This window comes from Hypanus sabinus, chromosome 2, assembly GCF_030144855.1.
Source record: "Hypanus sabinus isolate sHypSab1 chromosome 2, sHypSab1.hap1, whole genome shotgun sequence".
NCBI lineage: Eukaryota > Metazoa > Chordata > Chondrichthyes > Myliobatiformes > Dasyatidae > Hypanus > Hypanus sabinus.
In genome coordinates this window covers 56,393,743-56,415,044 of record NC_082707.1, presented here as the reverse complement: position 1 = coordinate 56,415,044, position 21,302 = coordinate 56,393,743, and the positions used below count along the sequence as shown (strand labels likewise).

General features: G+C 40.9%; 1 protein-coding gene across 1 annotated transcript; it reads left to right on the top strand.

Annotated features, from left to right (window-relative positions):
• The first annotated feature begins 215 nt into the window (after nucleotides 1-215).
• On the top strand, nucleotides 216-16,677 carry ssr3 (signal sequence receptor, gamma). The gene is made up of 5 exons (XM_059946456.1): nucleotides 216-402; nucleotides 5,147-5,273; nucleotides 5,355-5,453; nucleotides 12,597-12,728; nucleotides 16,407-16,677. Exons 1-5 carry the CDS (start codon nucleotides 270-272, stop codon nucleotides 16,471-16,473), a joined length of 558 nt encoding a protein of 185 aa, XP_059802439.1. The 5' UTR covers nucleotides 216-269; the 3' UTR covers nucleotides 16,474-16,677.
• The last annotated feature ends 4,625 nt before the right edge of the window (nucleotides 16,678-21,302 follow it).

Genomic DNA, 21,302 nt, shown 5'->3' with positions numbered 1-21,302 from the left:
TTGCGCCAATATCAAAGATGGCACCGCTCTTGTAAGCTTCTCTGGCAGCCCTGTCGAAAGCCGGAAACCGTGTGGTGCGTGTACATTTTTATATTTTATGCTTATGGATTGATGCTGATGCTCCTGCTGGTGTTTTATTAATATTCTCTCGCTTTGTTCGCCGGCAGGTATGACCGGCTGGAGGGGTGAGGGGTCACGGTGCTGTGGATTGTGGGACGGTTCTGAGCGTTGACTGGCCTTTGGAGGACTCCGCCCGACGACGTGGAGTAATGGCGCCGAAAGGGAGCAATAAGCAGCAGTCGGAGGAGGATTTACTGCTGCAGGATTTCAGCAGAAATGTCTCGGCCAAATCATCGGCGCTGTTCTATGGGAACGCATTTATTGTGTCGGCCATTCCCATCTGTGAGTAGCCGGAGAGGAGGGGAGAGCGGTGGTTGGGTGAAGTCTAGGTGAAGTGCACCAGCCGGGGCACCTCACCTTCTTGGGGTGGTGATGTGGCAGCTCGGGCTCGTTATCGGGTCTAATGGACATGGGAACGGGAGTAAGCTCCCGACCCTCCAGCCATCCCTGGCATTCGATATGACCATGTCTGTCTCAGGCCTTGTCCCTTCTGGTGCCAATCCCACATAATCCCCGATTTTACAAAATACCTCTTCCCCATACCACACTGTGGCAAAGAGAATTCCATTGACTTATTCTGCACATGAGTAACATCCATAGATACTGCCTGACCTGGTGAATTCCTCCAGCATATTTTGTATTGCTTTAGATTCTAACGCGCAATTTCTTGTCTCTTGTACCACAGAATTCCAGTGATCTATCTTCTACAGTCCTCTGGCATAGACAATTCCAGTGATAATTCCGATTAATTGAGACACATCGGGACCATTACATTTTGGTCCAGTTAAGCCCCTGTTCCAATTAGCTGAAGTTTCATGGAAATGGTTAGAAAGGTATCAAAAAGGCAAACGATTGTTTAACTGAGTTACAAGTCATGTATTTAAATAAAAAAAAGTTAGAAAGCTACCAATACTAGTACAGTGCTATAAAACTATATTAATTCTTAAAAGTTATTGAAGGAGGAATTCATTCATATTACACGGCTGTGTTCTTTTGATTGGCCGTAAATGAACAAAATCAGTGCTCGAATCTAGTATAGGTAATGGAGTGCTTTCATACAATGTTTTTGGCAGTTACATCCTCGAAATTTTCATTGTTATATTCAAGATGATTGTTGATGCCTTCAATTTTTTTTGTAGTTCCTGACTTGTTGAAGTAATGAAATCACTTCATTTTCACTTCAGCCATTTCCAAGCCTGAATGCTGGAAACGGCAGTGTTCTGAATTCTCTTACTGCTTATTTCTTGCAAACTCTTGGTGACAAAAATCTCACAAATGCCGACAGTAAGCTTTTCCATAGATGCTGCCTGGCCTACTGAGTTCCTCCAGCATTTTGTGTGTGTTGCTTGGATTTCCAGCATCTGCTGATTTTCTCTTGTTTGTAACAAAAATCGCTGAGTTTTGAACACACAAGTGCAGCTGACACTATTTTAAAAAACTTCACTCTAAGCATGGTATGTCTAACAACCATGCAAATACACACAACGGACACTGGTTAGAAACTGTTCACCAACAGTCTCCTAACCCTATTAAGTGGCATAGTGTCCCAAATAAACAAAGGGAGTCCACGCTAGTTTCTCGATTAGTTTTTGGTCTTTAAGAGTTGTCCCAAATATGTTGTTGCCCTGATTAACCAATGGCCCAGTTAACTGGAATGCACTGTATCTACTGTACTAAGAATTCCAGTGATATACCCTGCACACCCTAAGGCACAGAGAATTCTGTGATTTCTCCCCTCTGTGTGAAAGTTCCTTTGCACTTCAGATTTAAATGACCTCTTTCTAATTTTGTAAAGGTGTTCTCTCATCAAATTTACTAACCTCCCACAGGATTTTATCTTTTAAAAAGATCTCCCCTTCAGGTGTGGCCTTGCGATTGTAAAAGTACTTCTTTACTTCTAAACTCAAAACTTCTTGCAATAAAGGCCAACATATTACTTACATGTCCAACTACATGGTACATTTGCCTGCTCTTTTGAGGGGTTTATCTGCACTTAAGTCCCTCTGTGTTTAATCTTTCTCCATTTAGATAAATCTGGTTTTAGATTTGTAGAAGTGCATCTGTCTCATTCTTTCCCACATTAAATTCTATTTGGCAAGTCCTTACTCATTCACTGAACCTTCAGTAACATAACATTTTTAATATCGTCCCACTTGATAGTGATATTTTTACAAGTTATACCTCGCTGGAATTAATCTTATCAGCTACCTTTGGGGTGTTGTCAATGTGACTTAGAACCATAGAACATTATAGCACAGAAACAGGCCTTTTGACCCTTCTTGGCTGTGCTGGACCATTTTTCTGCCTAATTCTATACCCATCATAATTTTATATACCTCTATCAAATCACCCCTCATTCTCCTACACTCCAGGGAAGCGTAGGCTAAGATATTGGACAATATGGATATATAGATGTGTGATGGAAGCAAATAAATGGTCTTGGAATACACGTAGGCATGGAAGAAGATACCGTTAAGATATTCTTTCTGGTAGGGATAGAATCATAAGTCTGCTATTGAGATACAACTGAAGTGTGAGTACAGGTTGCAAAAACTTGGAGAGGATAAGAGATCAGTTCTATAATATGAGTAACATAAGAACTCTCACATTTTTATTTCTTGCTAATATTTTTAAACCCCTGCAAAACAAATACTTGATATTTGCTAATACTGGTATTTGTTTTCAATGTACAATGAGGAAATATACCAATGGTCAGTTTTTTTTTTAGAAGCATTGTATTATGCTTTAATCAGTGATTGTACTCAAATTTTATAGCTTTAAATTATTTTGGTTATAAATATTCTCCTATATCTTAAGATGCCATTTAAGGTTTTGCTAATGTTACCTTTCAATAAATGTCAAATTTTGAAGAGCATAAAACATTGGAGCAGAATTAGGCCACTTGAGCCATCAAATGTTTTACCAATCCATCATGGCTGATTTATTATCCCTCTTAAACCCATTCTCCTGAAGGTGAACACCAGCTGCCTGCCTTTTGATAGCCGGTGGATCACTCTGCTGTGGGAGAAGGAGACTGCCTTTTGATAGCCAGTGGATCACTCTGCTGCGGGAGAGGGGAGATGGCCTTTTGATAGCCGGTGGATCACTCTGCTGTGGGAGAGGGGAGATGGCCTTTTGATAGCCGGTGGATCACTCTGCTGTGGGAGAGGGGAGATGGCCTTTTGATAGCCGGTGGATCACTCTGCTGTGGGAGAGGGGAGACTGCCTTTTGATAGCCGGTGGATCACTCTGCTGCGGGAGAGGGGATACTGCCTTTTGATAGCCAGTGGATCACTCTGCTGCGGGAGAGGGGAGACTGCCTTTTGATAGCCAGCGGATCACTCTGCTGCGGGAGAGGGGAGATGGCCTTTTGATAGCCGGTGGATCACTCTGCTGCGGGAGAGGGGAGACTGCCTTTTGATAGCCAGCGGATCACTCTGCTGCGGGAGAGGGGAGATGGCCTTTTGATAGCCGGTGGATCACTCTGCTGCGGGAGAGGGGAGACTGCCTTTTGATAGCCGGTGGATCACTCTGCTGCGGGAGAGGGGAGACTGCCTTTTGATAGCCAGCGGATCACTCTGCTGTGGGAGAGGGGAGACTGCCTTTTGATAGCCGGTGGATCACTCTGCTGCGGGAGAGGGGAGATGGCCTTTTGATAGCCGGTGGATCACTCTGCTGCGGGAGAGGGGAGACTGCCTTTTGATAGCCGGTGGATTACTCTGCTGCGGGAGAGGGGAGATGGGCTTTTGATAGCCGGTGGATCACTCTGGTGCGGGAAAGGCTGCCGTTGTGCCTGAAGAATGTTACCGGGTTTTCTACATTTTGGATATGGACTTGGACTATGGACTTTCTTTTGCAGTCTTACAGTCTTTTATATTCTAAATTTTTTGCAAGGTCTGTCTTGTCTTTTTGTGTGAGGCAGATTTGGGGGTTGATGTGGCTGTTCCGATTTGGTTCTATTTTTGTATGGGGAAAGGGGATTTGTGGGTTGATGATCATGCTGCCATTCTTAGTTTTGTGGCTATCTGGAGAAGAATTTCAGAGTTGTATACTTTGATAATAAATGAATCTTTGAAGAATAATGTTAAAAAGAACAGTTCTCCTGCTCAGAGGAATATGAAATGGGGAAAATTTCTTTGCTCCAGCACCATCAAATTGCAAAGGTGCTGGGCAAATAGTGTTAAGTTGTAATGCTTTTAGATTGTCAGCACACACAAAAAAATAGTTAACTTCCCTTTTCATTGTATCTTCAAAAGTCAAAAGATTTTGTTATTCATAGAAATATGGTAGGTTTTGCAAGTATAACACTTTCACCATACAATTAATTGTGCTTTTTCCCATTTTCTTAGTTCTTGTGTGTGAATGAAGATCGATAAAGCCTGTTTTTTGAATAAAGCCTTAATAGGAAAATGTTAATTTCAAAATCATCATTTTTGTTAATTTTACACTTACATCTTGGTGTAAAGTGTTTAAGCAAAGTTCTCAGCTTTCCCAGCTTTATAAGCATCCGTTAGTCTTGAGAGACCATACTGGGTAATACTGGGCAGGATTATATGGGAGATCGGCAGTTGCCCATGCTGCAAGTCTCCCCTCTCCACACCACCGGTGTTGTTCAAGGGAAGGGCAAGGGCCGGTACAGCTTGGCACCGGTGTTGTCACAGAGCAATGCATGGTTAAGTGCCTTACTCAAGGACACAACATGCTACCTTAGCTGAGGCTTGAACTAGCGACCTTCAGATTACTAGACCAACACCTTAACCTCTTGACCACGTGCAAACACATCCTTGGTGCCAAAGGAATTGTGAATATATTTCCCATCTCGGGAGGAATTAACAATGTTCATATTTTTGAAGCTTTCTACATGAAAATAGTCTTCTGTGGCAAATAGTTTAAAAAATCTATTTAAAATTTTATCTTTAATTTACCGCAAGTAGAATTGAAAATTTAAATCTGTTGTATGTCAATTCTTGTTGCTAATTTATGTTCTGGATTATGAAAGTAATTATTTTCAATTTTATTCTTGTAGGGCTCTATTGGAGGATCTGGCACATGGACCTTGTCCAATCTGCAGTTCTGTACTGTGTTATGACCCTTATTAGCACCTATCTTGTGGCATTTGCCTACAAAAATGTAAAGTTTGTCCTGAAACACAAGTAAGTATTTTTTGGATAGCCATTATTTGCATTTTTACCTGGGAAATGCCACTTATTATTAACAGAGGTCTGTGTGTCTAGGGTGGCGCAGAAGAGAGAAGATGCAGTTTCCAAGGAGGTCACTCGGAAACTGTCAGAGGCTGACAACAGGAAGATGTCTCGCAAAGAGAAAGATGAAAGGTATTTTAAATTTTGCAATTTCTAATATAATAGATAACATTTTGAAAGTTGAATGTTACTAAAGTTCTATGGACAAAGGTTGATGCTGTAAGTCAGGGGTGTCAAACTCATTTTAGGTCACGGGCCAGATTGGGCAAAATGCAGCTTCATGCGGGCCGGATCAGTCGGGCGCGTGCGAACGCAGCTTTCATTGCCTCCGTTTTTTCAGCCTGTTCTCATGTGTCTCAGTCTCTGCTATAACTACAAAGTGTTTCACTTCACAAATTCCATTTCTTATGAAGAAGACTGCTGAGCAAGCATTATTTTTATGATTGGTACTAACTTACAATCATAGGCTTCATATCGCCAGGCCATTAATAATTAAAATAATAGATCTATCTAAAATGATCTCGCGGGCCGGATATAATTGTACGCTGGGCCGGATATGGCCCGCGGGCCTTGAGTTTGACATCACTGCTGTAAGTGGAATGTAAAATAGATAAATTTTACATTGTAAATTGCTTTTTGACGCATTACCAATTGGACTCTAAAGGTAGACTTATCAAACCACCATTTTAATGTAGTCAACCATGTTTCAAACCATTTAGCCAACAATCTGAAGATGCTCAAGGACACAGTCTTTCTTCAATTGTTCAGACTAATGCATTATAGTTCTTACTCTTGCATAGAAGGTACCGATTCATAATATTTCTATCGATCAGTTTTAATTACCTATTCAGTGGTATGATGGATTGTTTCTTTGCCTTTCTAAGGGTTGGTTTTGAATCTAGTTGGTTATGTAGATTTGATGTCACATGAATTTGATATTTTTAGCTTAGTTTCTAAAGTATATTTTGTTCCTCCTAAAAGTGCCAAAGTCACCTGGTTATGTATAAAAATGGTTAGTTGAAGTAGTTGCAAATATTGACTCCTGCTTATTGCGCTTTAGTAGATGGAGCTTCAGTTATAGGCTGCAGCTGAATACACACAATCCTTGGGGATCTAATAATCTGCTGGAGTTTTTATATATTTAAAAAAAAAAGTACTGAACATGGATGTAGGTGGTGCAGGAAGTAATACAGCACCACTGCTAGCTGATGCCAGCCACTGCTGTTGTACTCCTCACTCCTCTACTCTTCTTTAAGAATTTAAAGAAGTACAGGCTTTCCCCACTATCCGAAAGTAGAGCATTCCTATGAAACCTTTCGTAAGCTGAAATGTGTAAAGCAAAGAAGCAGTTACCATTAATTTATATCAGAAAAATTTTTGAGCATTCCCAGACCCAAAAAATAACCTACCAAATAGCACGTAAAAGCCTAAAATAACACTAACATATAGTAAAAGCAGGAATGATATGATAAACACATAGCCTATTTAAAGTAGAAATAATGTATGTACAATATAGTTCCACTTAACAGAATCAGGAAGATTTAGCCAAAACCGATTTGCAGAAAAAAAAAAAAAATTGACATGTACATGCATGCACACACACCTGTCCGCACAAGGTTACACTGTCATGGTAGTCTTTCTTGGGGTAAACACAAATTTAAAGCGGGCGCCTTTTCTTGTAAAAGCGAAAATCCTCTTTGGATTTCTTTCTGTTAGCGAAAACAAGTACTAATGTAGGTATTTCGTAAAAGTGGCGTACAATGAACTTCCATAAAGCAGGGGACACCTGTAACTCTATACTTAGTGGAAAAACAAACTTACTGGAGGAGCTCAGCAGGTCATGCAGCATTTGTGGAAGGAGTGTGGGTGGGAGAAACGGGTAACATTTTGGCTTGAGACCCTGCATCAGAATGGAGAGTGGAGATAGCCAGTATTTAGAGGAAAAGGGGAGGAAATGCACTGAGCTTGGGTAAAGGATGATGGGCATCAGATGGGGGAGAGGTGGAGTTGGGAGACAGAGACAGGTGGGTGTTTGGTAGAGGCAAATGGTGAGTGGGAATAAAGGCAGATGGAGCAGGTGGAGGATGGGAAGGGTAAAGGTGGAGACAGGACACCAAGGTTACAACTGTTGGGATCTGGTAAATAAGGCAAGTGATCATGGCAACCGTTAGGGGGAAGTGCAGGATGGATGGTATGAAGGAGTGGTTACAGGGATGAAAGATACTGGTCACTGCATCTATCATTCTTTGTCACTTCTGCCGGCTGTGATGGATCCCACCACTACCCATGTTGACCCTTCCCATCCCCTTTATGTCTTCCGTAATACTGTTCTCTCCATTACTCCCTGGTCTGCTTATCCTTCCCTCATCCCTGGCAATTTAACCTGCAACTATAGACGGTGCAACACTTTAGTCCTCCTATTCCTTCCTCACCACTATCCAAATTCCTGAACAGCCCTTCCAGGTGAGAAAGACTCGTGAGTGCCTCCAACTTCAAACAAGAGGACATGATTTGAGAGTTAGGGGACAAAAGTTTAAGGGTAACACGAGGGGGAATTTCTTTACTCAGAGAGTGGTAGCTGTGTGGAATGAGCTTCCAGTAAAAGTGGTAGAGGCAGGTTCGGTATTGTCATTTAAAGTAAAATTGGATAGGTATATGGACAGGAAAGGAATGGAGGATTAAGGGCTGAGTGCAGGCCAGTGGGATTAGGTGAGTGTAAGCATTGGCACGGACTAGAAGAGCCGAGATGGCCTGTTTCCGTGCTGTAATTGTTATATGGTTAACTTCTGTATTCAGTGCTCTGAATCTCTTGGTCGGCGAGGTTACATTTTGTAATTTCAAGTCATTATTGTCTATTCTGATAAGTGAGATCACTTTGCTGAGCATGTGAGACTTGTGGCTGTGAAAACAATCTCAGACTCTGAGACCTCCTTTGTGATGGTTGTAGGAATTGATTCTAAGACTGCAGGAAGTGGTTGTGACACCTCTGGACACCTTTCTTCTCCTTTTCTTTCTCTGGATCTACTTCAATCCCTTTCTTCTTTCTCACATTCCTTTTCTCCATCTATCCCCTCCTCCTTATTCCAGTTTGTACATCTTGATCTTGGGAAGGTGCATTTAGTTCACTAGAGTATTCTCTTACTGATTCTTCTATTGCTTCCTTTACACTCTTTTCTGAGCTCTGATCTCTCCTCTTGGTTTCTTCATTTCGAACATCATCTGACTAATCCTCTGTTTTTGTATCTCTATTGACTCATTTCTTTTTGGCTTTCTAGCTGGGCTTTGGTCTTTGCACCTGCTTTTATAAGCAGACTTCTGTCTCCCACTTGAAGTTTATGCAATAAACTTAATGCATGCAGAGTCGATTCTGGTTCTTTATACTCACACAAGCCGAATGCTTACCAATTTCCTAAAGCTTGTTGAACTTTCTTCCAGCTTAAAACCAAACCCCATTTTGCAAGTAACTGCCTGATTAATACATCAGAAGCTTTCTCAGATACATTGCCTACAAAAACTGTTGTTGGACCACTGCTTTCATCATTTTCACACTTCCTCTGAGCAGCATGGCCCTACCTTGGTCCAATATACCTTCCAACCAGAGGCAGAGAGATTGGCACCAACACTCGTTTGTCTTTTGCTGGGAAATGGTTCATGGAGACAGTTGTGGCATCATCCAGTATCTTGTTTAATTCACTTTCAGTTGGCTCCATTGCAGGGAATGTGGCATGCAAATAGTGGATGGACCTTTAATCAAGTTGTAGTTGTCTCAGCCACTCACATCCCCACAACACTAGTCCTCCTGTTCTTACCACGTACAAGATCAATGTGACTTGCTGGTTGTTGTATTTCACAGTTACATGTCATTTCCATAGAAGTAATCTTTTTTTCCAGTATAAGTTCTTCGTTGGATATCTGCCAGTTTTAGTTTAGTATCTTTGAAATGCCCCTCAAGCTCATTTTGTGGTATGACTGAACCAGTGTCCAATTCCATCTTAATTAATTTGTGATTCACTTCTGGTGCAAGCCATATTGCTTGGCTATTGTTAATTTTCACACTTAAGGTTCCACAAACGATCTCTTAGTGCGTCATTAATTTCATTACAGAATTGAGAATGTTCAGATAATCTCTTCAATTCACTAAAGTTGAATGGACTAAAGTCCATTAAGTACACTAAAATGGACTTACCTTCTTTTTGATTCTGCTTATGAAAACTTAAAGTTTTCTGCAGTTAACAATAGCTTTGGTTCTAAGTGTTCCTGCATCACTTTTACAACAATGGCAAAGCTCATTTCTGATGGTTTGGTTGGGACAGTCAAACTTTGAAGCAAACTGTACGCCTTTAACCCTAAAGCATTTAGCAAAATTAGCATTCTCTTCTCATTGGTTATTTCATTTGCTTCAAAATACTGTTCCAGTATACCTGAGACTGTTATCCATTGTGTAATCAAACTTATCAGTCTTCCCAATGTAACTGACCATTTTTGATTTTGATTAGAATCATCTGATACTCAGTTTATGAACCCTGAATTCTTACATTTACTGCCTTTTTAAAAAAAACTCAATCCTGTCTTTCCTTCCGAAGAAAAGTGCCTACAAAAATTATCTCTCCCCCCCCCCCCCCCCCCCCACCCCCGGATTTTTTCATGTATTATTGTTTTACAATATTGAATCATAGTGAACTTAATTTGGCTTTTTGACACTAATCAACAGAAAAAAGACTCGTGTCAAAGTGAAAACATCTCTACAAAGTGATCTAAATTAATCACAAATATAAAACACATAATTGATTGCATAAGTAGTCACCCCCCCCCCCCCCCCTTTTAGTATGACACACCAAATGATCACTGGAACAGCCAATTGGTTTTAGAAGTTACATAATTAGTTAAATTGAGATCTGTTTTTGGAGACCTGTGTGCAGTCAAGGTGTTTCAGTTGATTGTAGTAAAAATACACATGTATCTGGAAGATCCAACAGCTGGTGAGTTGGTATCCCAGAAAAAAAACTACACCTGAAGACAAAATAACACTCCAAGCAACTGCAAAAAGATATTGAATAGCACAAATTAGGAGATGGATACAAGGGAACTTCCAAGTCACTGAATATTCCTTAGAGTACAATTAAGTCGATCATCAATATGATAGAATATGCCTTGATATGATAGAATATGGCACAGGTGTTAATCTGCCTAAAATATCTCATTTTGCTGTCCTCAAAGACTGAGTGACCATGCTGCAAGAAGGGAACTAGTGAAGGAGGCCACCAAGAGATCTATGACAGCTCTGGAGGAATTACAAACTTCAGTGGCTGAGATGGGTGAGACTGGTGTGTACAGCTGTTGCCTGAGTGCTTCACCAGTTGCAGCTTTATGGGAAGGTGGAAAGGAAAAAGCCACTGTTTGGGGGGAAAAAAACCTCACATGAAATCTTGGTTAGAGAAAGCTTGGGGTTCTGGGGTCTGATGAAACCAAAATTGAGCTTTTTGGCCATCAGACTAAATGTTATGTTTGGCATAAGCCAAACACCACACATAATCAAAAACACCGCCCCTTCTGTGAAGCATGCTGTGTGGATGTTTCACTGCAGCAGGCCCTGGAAGACTTGTTAAGGTAGAGGCTAAAATGATTGCAGCAAAATATGGGGAAATCTCAGAGGAAAACCTGATGCAGTCTCCAAGAGAACGGCAACCTGGGAGAAGATTTGTTTTCCAGCAAGGCAATGACCCCAAGCATAAAGCCAAAGCTACACAGGAATGGCTTAAGAACAACAAAGTTAATGTCCTGGAGTGGCCAAGTCAGAGTCCAGACCTCAATTTAATTGAGAATTTGTAGTTGGGGTTGAAAAGGGCTGTTTACTCATGATCCCCATGCAATTTGACAGAGCTTGAACAGTTTTGTACAGAAAAGGCTGCTTTTATTTTAAACTTGACTGTCTCTACACGCGTTTTTTTTTTGCTTGCTAATGCTCCCGCTGCATATTGTTTTATTTTGAACATCTTGGTGCTTTTTAACAGGTCGGTAGCCGTCTTGGGTTTGTTTTAAAATATCTCATTGCCTGTGTTAGGTTTTGTAACTTCAAAACATTAAACTAATTAAATGATGTGGAGTCCGGAAATACAGTCTAGTTTGCGTTTACTTTAACAGAGGTGCGACTGTATCACACGGTAATGTGATGACATATGCAATTAATGTATTTTTACATATAATCTGTAATTATTTAAACAAGTAAGAATACTTAAACATTATATAACTTTATATGTTACTCATTGAAATATTAAATACACAAATGAGGCTGAGTATGGGTGAGACAGCTGGTTTGTGGGGCACCTGTACTTCGTTTGCAGTGGCCATCCTGAGCTCTCAGTTGCATGTTATTTTAACTCCCTTTCTCTTTTCCACTCAACTTGTCCACCCCCTACTTTTTCCATTGCCAGATGTTTGCTAGTTCAACCCACTGGTATGAATATTGAATTTTCCACTTTCAAAGAACCTTACCTCCTGCTCGCATGTTCTTGCTCTCCTTTCAGTCTACCTTCTGTCCTATTTTTGTTCCCTTTCCCTTGTCCTCCATCAACTATTTTTGCACCCCCCCTCCCGTGGTTCCATTCATTTATTACTCACAAGTTGCAACCACCATATCCTCTCCCCCATCTGCCTTTTGTTCCTCGCTTAATGTTTCATTATCACCTTCCTCCTTTATTAGATTACAGCAGTTGTAGCCTTTTTGATAATTGTCCAGCCTGTCTCCTTCACCCTCGTGTCCTCATCACTTGGCAGCATCTGCCGTTATTTCCTCTTAATCTGCTTTCACCTACACTTGCCTGTCTCTGTAGCACAACTTCAAACTACCATTTTCCCCATCTGCCTCTTCCTACCTATCGGTCTTTGCCCCTCATTACTCCCGATTAAACCGATTACCTTCTCTCTCCACTCTAGAATTCTGTTACTCAACCTGAGATGTCAACTGTTCTTCTGTCCTTATAGATGCTGATGAGACCCATTGCAGTAGTTTTTTTTCGGTCCAGATTCTTTCATCCATAATTCTCTTGCAGCTTGGTCTTGTGCTTCAATCTGGCTGAGAATGCCTTTTAATTGTATACAGTTTACAAATTCAGCTTTAATGGAACTTGAAATCCAAAAACTGGGTGTGCAGTGGGTCTACATAGTAATATGTTAAGATTCTTTTTAAAATCTTAGAAATCTATTTTCAAATGCAAAGAAACTTTTCTTAATGTAAATCTAAAACTAAAGTTTCTAAATTTCCTTTTCAAACAATAGAATTCTGTGGAAAAAGAATGAAGTGGCTGATTATGAAGCGACAACCTTTTCAATCTTCTACAACAATACCTTGTTTCTGGTAATGGTGATCATTGCTTCATTCTTCATACTGAAGAATTTCAATCCAACTGTGTATCCTTTTTAATGCTGGTTTAACAATGGATAATTTTGCATTTTCATGATAGTATCATGAACAAAATGGATGAGCTTAGAGTGTGGATCAGTACTTGGAGCTGTGATGTTGTGGCCATTAGAGACTTGGATGGCTCAGGGGCAGGAATGGCTACTTAGTGCCAGGCTTTAGATGTTTTAGAAAGGACAGGGAGGGAGGCAAAAGAGGTGGGGGTATGACACTTCTGAGCAGAGATAGTGTCACGACTGCAAAAAAAGAGGAAGTTATGGAGGGATTGTTTACAGAGTCTCTGTGGGTGGAAGTTAGAAACAGGAAGGGGTCAGTAACTCTACTGGGTATTTTTTTTATATAGATCATCCAATAGTAACAGCGACATCAAGGAGCAGATGGGGAGACAGATTATGGAACTGTGCAATAGTAACAGGGTTGTCGTGATGGGAGATTCTAATTTCCCCAATATTGATTGAGATCTTGCTAGGGCAAGGGGTTTAGATGGGGTGGAGTTTGTTAAGTGTGTTCAGGAAGGTTTCCAGACACAGTATGTTGATAAGCCTACAAGAGGAGAGGCTGTACTTGATCTGGTACTTGGAAATGAACATAGTCGTGTGTCAGGTCCCACAGTGGGAGAGCATTTTGGAGATGGTGATCACAATTCTATCTCCTTTACCATAGCATTGGAGAGGGATAGGATCAGACAAGTTTATTTGGAGTGAGGGGGAAATATGAGGCTATCAGGCAGGAACTTGGAAGCATAAATTGGAAACAGATGTGTTCAGGAAAATGCACGGCAGAAATGTGGCAAATGTTCAAGGGATATTTGCGTGGAGTTCTGCATAGGTACGTTACAATGAGATGGAATGGATGATAGGATACAGGAACCATGGTGTACAAAGTTGTTGAAAATCTAGTCAAGAAGAAAAGAAAAGCTTATGAAAGGTTTAAAAAAAACTAGGCAATGATAGAGATCTGGAAAGTTATAAGGCTAACAGAAGAAGCTTAATGAAATTAGGAGAGCCAGAAGGGGCCATGAGAAAGCCTTGCGAGCAGGATTAAGGAAAACTCCAAGGCATTCTGCAAGTATGTGAAGAACAAGAGGATAATATGTGAGGGGATAGAACCAATCAAGTGTGACAGTGTGTATGGAACCGGAGGAAATAGCTGAGGTAGTTAATAAATACTTTGCTTCAGTATTCACTACAAATAAAGATATTGGTGATTGTAGGGATGACTTTCAGTGGACTGAAAAGCTTGAGCATATAGACATTAAGGAAGAGGATGTGCTGGAGCTTTTGGAAAGCATCAAATTGGATAAGTCACCAGGATCAGACAAGATGTTCCCCAGGCTACAATGGGAGGTGAGGGAGGAGATTGCTGAGCCTCTGGCAATGATCTTTGCATCATCTCAATGGGGACAGAAGAGGTTCTGGAGGATTGGAGGGTTAAAGATGTTGTTCCCTTATTCAAGAAAGGGAGTAGAGATATCCCAGGAAATTATAGACCAGTGAGTTACTTCAGTAAGTTGATGGAGAAGATCCTGAGAGGCAGGATTTATGAATATTTGGAGAGGCATAATATGATTAGGAATAGCATAGTTTGTCAAAGGCAGGTTGTGCCTTATCAGCATGATTGAATTTCTTGAGCATGTGACTAAACACATTGATGAAGGTAGTGCAGTAGGTGTAGTGTATATAGATTTCAGCAAGGCATTTGATAAGGAACCCCGTGCAAGGCTTGTTGCGAAAGAAAGGAGGCATGAGATCTAAGAGGCATTGCTTTTTGGATCCAGAATTGGCTTCCCACAGAAGGCAAAGGTTGGTTGCAGATGGGTTATGTTCTGCATGGAGGTTGGTGACCAGCAGTGTGCCTCAGGGATCTGTTCTGGGACCCCTGCTCTTCGTGATTTAACCTGGATGAAGAAGTGGACGGATAGGTTAGTAAATTTGCTGATGACTCAAAGGTTGAGAGTGCTGTGGATAATGTGGAGGGCTGTCAGAGGCTACAGCGGGACATTAATAGGATGCAAGACTGGCCTAAGAAGTGGCAGATGGTGTTCAACACAAGTGTGAGGTGGTTCATTTTGGTAGGTCAAATGTGATGGCAGAATATAGTATTAATGGTAAGACTTGGCAGTGTGGAGGATCAAAGCTGCTGTGCAGGTTAACTGTGGTTAAGAAGGCATATAGTGCCTTCTTTATCAACTGTGGGATTGAGTTCAAGAGCCGAGACGTAATGTTAGCTGTATAGGACTCTGGTCAGACACCACTTGGAATATTGTGCTCAGTTCTGGTCACCTCACTACAGGAAGGATGTGGAAACCATAGAATGGATGCAGAGCCGATTTACAAGGATGTTGCCTGGATTGGGAAGCATGCCTTATGAAAACACGTTGAGTGAACTCGGCCTTTTCTCCTTGGAGTGACGGAGGATGAGAGGTGACCTGATAGAGGTGTATAAGAAGATGAGAGGCATTAATCATGTGGATAGTCAGAGGCTTTTTCCCAGGGCTGAAATGGCTGCCACAAGAGGACACAGTTTTAAGATGCTTGGAAGTAGGTACAGAGATGTCGGGGGTACGTTTTTTACGCAGAGTGTGGTGAATGCGTGGAATGGGCTGCTGGCAGTGGTGTTAGAGGTGGATACGATAGGGTCTTTTAAGAGACTACTGGATAGGTACATGGAGCTTAGAAAAGTAGAGGGCTATGGGAAGCCCTAGGTAATTTTTAAAGTATGTACATGTTCAGCATAGCATTGTGGGCCAAAGGACCTGTATTATGCTGTAGGGTTTTTGTTTCTATTTTCAAAAAAGAAGCAGACAGAGTCCAAGAGATAATGTTGAAATAAATGGTGTTATTGTTATCATGCTGTCCAGTTGTGGCTAATTTACAAAAATATCAAATAGGTGGAAGATGATAATTTCAATAATTTGGTATCAAATTTATGAATAAGACCTTTAAGGAATACTCTAGCTTGCCTGCTTAATGTTGACACCCAATTTATCCATAAACTTGGCTCCCTCAGTTGTCTAAGACACTGACTACCAAATTTCCCTTTCTATCTTCACTGATCATGGATGCTACTACCTTATTTTCAAGTTTTCCATTATGTTGACTTCTACCATCTGTTTGTAACCTATCACCCCATCTCCAACCTTGCTTCCCTCTCCTGCTGCCTCCTTAATACTTCCCAAAATTCTATTTATGAATTCTCCAATCACATTAGCATCCTTGCAACTTTAACAAAGCAGCTATAATGCCCATAAACCTTGTATGCATCTGTAGCACTGATTCTTCTCCGAAGTACCTCTTCCGTTTACTAGATTTTATAGAATTATGGGATGTGGGAGCAGAAGTAACCCTGTTAGCAAAGCCTTTCCTTGGCTTTGGCAGGGGTCAGAACCCTTTGGAAATGAGACTCTTCAGTGTCCAACAAACAACCATCATGGCTGCTGTGTTCACTGATGTTGGTGGCAGTCTCCTGAATGCTGTGAGCCTTTCCTTCAAGTGTGGCTTATTGATTTCATCACCTTCTCTTTGCTTAATCCATGCCTCTGGGACAGAAGATACGAAGAGCCAGTAATTTGGTCTTCCTCTTTCACAGATGTCATTCAGGCATGGAAGCAATCAAGCATACAAAATCTGAATTGTTATAAAATTTACTTTCCTTAATTATAATCACAGAAACTACATCCTGTCCATCTGTGTTTCATCGGGGATGATTGCATTACTTTCCACAGGCTCGAAGTGATTAACATTGGCATAGTTAGCTGATGTTAAGATTTAAATGATCTTACATTCTTGAAGATCAGGTCATTTAGATTTTCAGTCTGTAAAAATTGGCATCCATGATGACAGAATTGGCCACTTAACGACGGTTCTGTGAACTGCAATGTATTTTCACTTCATATGACCAGCAGTGGATGTTCTGTAATAAAACTGCATTTTGCAACTAGCTTTTATTCGCAAGCCTGTTACTGTGAGTTTTCTCATATGTATTTAGCTGTTTTCTCATGCATGCTATTTGGATTTGTTGCTATTTTAGTAGAAGTAAAAGTGAACATACTAGGCATACGATGTCAAGTTGAAGCGTTGGATTGGACCCTAGGCGTACTTTTAACACTCTAGATTGTGGAACATCTTAATCATACACGTTTCATTTCTTCATAAGTGCTAAGTACGGAATCCTATTCCAAAAATTTGTTCATGATACTAGTTTTGTAAAACAATAATTAGGTCCCATTGATTGATTTGTAGCTTGTAATCATCAGGTATAAAGAATTTCACGGGGCCATATTGTTATAATTTTATGAATGAATATCATACCTCAGTGCAATATTGGATTCTTCAGTGTTTTACATTTCTAAGCAGCATGATAGAGGAAAATGAAAATAGTGGGAAAATACAGGCAGTCCCTGGGTTATGAAAGAGTTCTGTTCCTGAGTCTGTCTTTAAGTTGGATTTGTACGTAAATCAGGACCGGTACATCTCGTATTATTTAGCATTAGTTAGTCAAACGTTAGTGCTGACTGGAAAAAGGAATGTCAGGGTGAATCTTGCTAAGAAATATTTAAGCCAAATACAAAGTTACACACTCAACACAGTGTTAATGGCAACGACTTAAAATGGCGGACGGCGTCGTGATCTGACTTATAATGGCAGTTGGCGTTTTCCTCCCTCCATTCGTAAGAACGAGTTGTCTGGAAGTCAGACGTTCATAACTCGGGGACTGCCCGTAGATGCTTGAGGAGGTCCAGCAAAAAGCTCACAAAATATTGACAAGGATTACAGATTATCTTAATGGGTTTATAATTATGACAGAGATTTGTAAACAGTCGGAGAGAGAACTATCAGGAAGCAGTGGTATTGTTAAATGTAAACATCTTGAAATACTGAGATAAAAATAACTTTCCCTTAATTGACTGTAGAACTAAGATTTAAGATCAAAACAGGAGTAACATTAATCACGTGACTGAACTGTGCCACAACAGATAATAAAAGTTAATTGGAGAAAAGGTATATAAGCCTGGAATAGATGTACAAGATTAGGACTATTGCACATTATGAGAACGCACACCAATATAGGTACGCTGACTCAAATTACTTTTGCTAAATGCCATTTATTGTTGTCTGAATGAGTTTTCAGAATCAGAATCAGGTTTATTATCACCAGCATGTGATGTGAAATTTGTTAACTTAGCAGCAGCAGTTCAATGCAATACATAATCTAGCAGAGAGAAAAAAATAAAACATAATTAATAAACAAGTAAATCAATTGCAGCTGTCCCGTTTTTCGAACGTTCGCTTTACATCAACTCACTGTTATGAAAGACCGACATTAGTTACCTGTTTTCGCTAACAGAAGGTGCTTTCACTGTTATGAGAAAAGGCAGCACACACCGAGCAGCCAAGCTCTTCCCCCAAAACTGCATTCGAGCCGCCATTGCTTAGACAAGTGCCTGTAAGCATCTGTGCTCTATGTTTATTTATTTTGTGCATCCGTTAGCAAGATGAGTTCTAAGGTATCGGAAAAGCCTAAAAGAGGGTGTTACACGTAGCGTAAAACTAGACATAATACATTGCGATCGTGGTGAACGAAGTAAGAATATAGTAAGTTTGGCTAAGGGTTTGTGGAATTTGACAAAGATGATGTTGAAGAGGTTTTGGCATCCCATGACCAAGAACTGACCGATGTAGAGCTGATGAAGAAGAAAGGATAACAATTGAAACCAAACGCAGTAGTGAACAGTAGTGAAAGTGAAGATGTCCAAGAACTGAATGGGGAGCAGTTGTGTGAGATTTTCGCTGCAATTGACAATGCTGTAATGATTGCAGAAAAGTATGACTTTAATTTGAAAGTGTATGTAGGTTTAGGGCAGGTTTGCAGGATGGTTTGAGTGCTTACAAAGAACTGTATGATAGAAAAATGCGCGAGGCTAAGCAGTCAGGCCTACTGTCGTTTTTCAAACCTTCCACATCAGCCACAGCAGACGATGAAACTCGACCTTTGACATCGAGGCAGGCAGACATAGAAGAAGGTGACCTGCCTGCCCTGATGGAAACATGATGATGAGATGACACCCCAGTGTCCTCGCTGTCTTCCGGATTCCAGTAAGTGAAATTACACTGGGCGTACATTATTTCTGCGTCCTAGAGGCTGTGTATTTTTATGTGTTATTCGGTAGCTTCATAGCTTAAAGGTTACCGGAAAAAGTGCTTCTGCCGGGAGCGCTTGCACCGTGTTTTTTTGCCGCGAGTGCTGCCAAGAGCACTTGTGTGAAATTATTGCTGCAGTGGACAGTGCTGCAATAATTGTAGAAAAGTATTCCTACATTATATAGGCTGTGTATTTATCAGATCATTCCTGCTTTTACTATATGTTACTGTTATTTTAGGTTTTATGTGTTATTTGGCATGATTTGGTAGGTTATTTTTTGGGTCTGCGAACGCTCAAATTTTTCCCATATAAATAAATGATATTTGCTTCTTCACTTTACAACGTTCCGGCTTATGAACCATTTCATTGGAACGCTTTACCTTTGAATAGCGGGGGTAACCTGTACGTATATTGAATAGATTATTAAAAATGTGCAAAAACAGAAATACTGTATAATAAACAAAGTGAGGTTGTATCCAAAGCTTCAATGTCCATTTAGGAATCGGATGGCAGAGGGGAAGAAGCTGTTCCTGAATCGCTGAGTGTGTGCCTTCAGGCTTCTGTACCTCCTACCTGACAGTAACAGTGAGAAAAGGGCTGGGTGCTGGAGGTCTTTAATAATGGATGCTGCCTTTCTGAGACACCACTCCCTTAAGATGTCCTGGGTACCTTGTTGGCTAGTGCCCAAGATGGAGCTGACTAGATTCACAACCTTCTACAGCTTCTTTTGGTCCTGTGCAGTAGCACCCTCCCCCCCCCATACCAGACAGTGATGCAGCCTGTCAGAATGTTCTCCATAGTACAACCATAGAAGTTTTTGAGTTTATTTGTTGACATGCCAAATCTCTTCAAACTCCTAATAGAGTATAGCCTCTGTCTTGCCTTCTTTATGGATACATCAATATGTTGGGACCAGGTTAGATCCTCAGAGATCTTGTCACCCAGGAACTTGAAGCTGCTATCTCTCTCCACTTCTGATTTCTCTATGAGGATTGCTATGTGTTTCTTCATCTTACCCTTCCTGAAGTCCACAGTCAGCTCTTTTGTCTTACTGATGTGGAGTGCCAGGTTGTTGCTGTGGCATCTTTCCACTAGTTGGCATATCTCACTCCTGTACACCCTCTCGTCACCACCTGAGATTCTACCAACAATGATTGTGTCATCAACAAATTTGTACATGGTACTTGAGCTATGCCTAGTCACTCAGTCATATGTATACAGAGAGTAGAGCAGTGGGCTAAGCACACACCCAAGGTGCACCAGTGTTGATCGTCAGCGAGGAGGATACGTTATCACCAATCCACACAGATTGCGGTCTTCCAGTTAGGAAGTCGAGGATCCAATTGCAGAGCGATGTACAGAGGACCAGGTTCTGCAACTTCTCAATCAGGATTGTGAGAAATGATGGTATTAAATGCTGAGCTGTAGTCGATGAACAGCATCCTGACGTAGGTGTTTGTATTGTCTAGGTAGTCTAAAACTGTGTGGAGAGCCAATGACATTGTGTCTGCCATTGACCTATTGTGGTGATAGGCAAATTGCAATGGGTCCAGGTCCTTGCTGAGGCAGGAGTTCGGTCTAGTCATGACCAACTCTCAAGGCATTTCATCAGTGTATTTTGATAGAAGCAACTAATTAAAAGCACCTGTCTAGAAATTGAATTACATGCAAGTTATTTTCCTCTCTCTCCCACCACCCCCCCCCCCCCCCCCCAACCCCACCAGTCTATAGCACAGGTTGCATTTTATCAGTTGGAAAATATAATTGGTCATATCTGGTTAAGGGTCATTCTGATGACCTTGACTTAATTTCATTCCATATGCAGTGTCTTTTGGAGCACATCTAGGAAATGCTGACCTCATTATATTGAGTGTGACCATCGTTAGGCGCTCCTAGAACATTCTTCCCTTGTTTTCAATTCTTGATCTGATTTGCCGACACAATACACATGCACGCTGCTCAACTACACTTGGATTTCTGTCCCATCAGATAAGTTTTAAAGATTAGGATACTAATGCTCCAGAACATTCACTGGAAATGGTGAGTAACAATTGCTGGAAATGTTTGGCTTGGTAAGGAAACAACATGTCTTGGTAATTTTGTTCCTGTGCAGAGGGCTGGTTTGTGCTTGATTTAATTCACTATCTACACCCAGTGCCTGTGTAATTGCAATAACTTGCTGTGGCAGCATATAAAGGGTTATCTTGGCAACCTCAACTTTGGGATTTCCATGGAGCAGAACAGGCCAAAAGTGGCAACTCAAGAGTCAGAGACCTCTGCTGATGATTTTTGAGAACATTGAAAAATAATTCAAATTGATCCATAGCTCCTCTGTACATTGCTTAATCTGCTTAAATGTTGATGGATCTCAAAGCTGTGTACAAAAATCAACCATTAAGTGTTGCTGTGCAGAGAGATCTTGG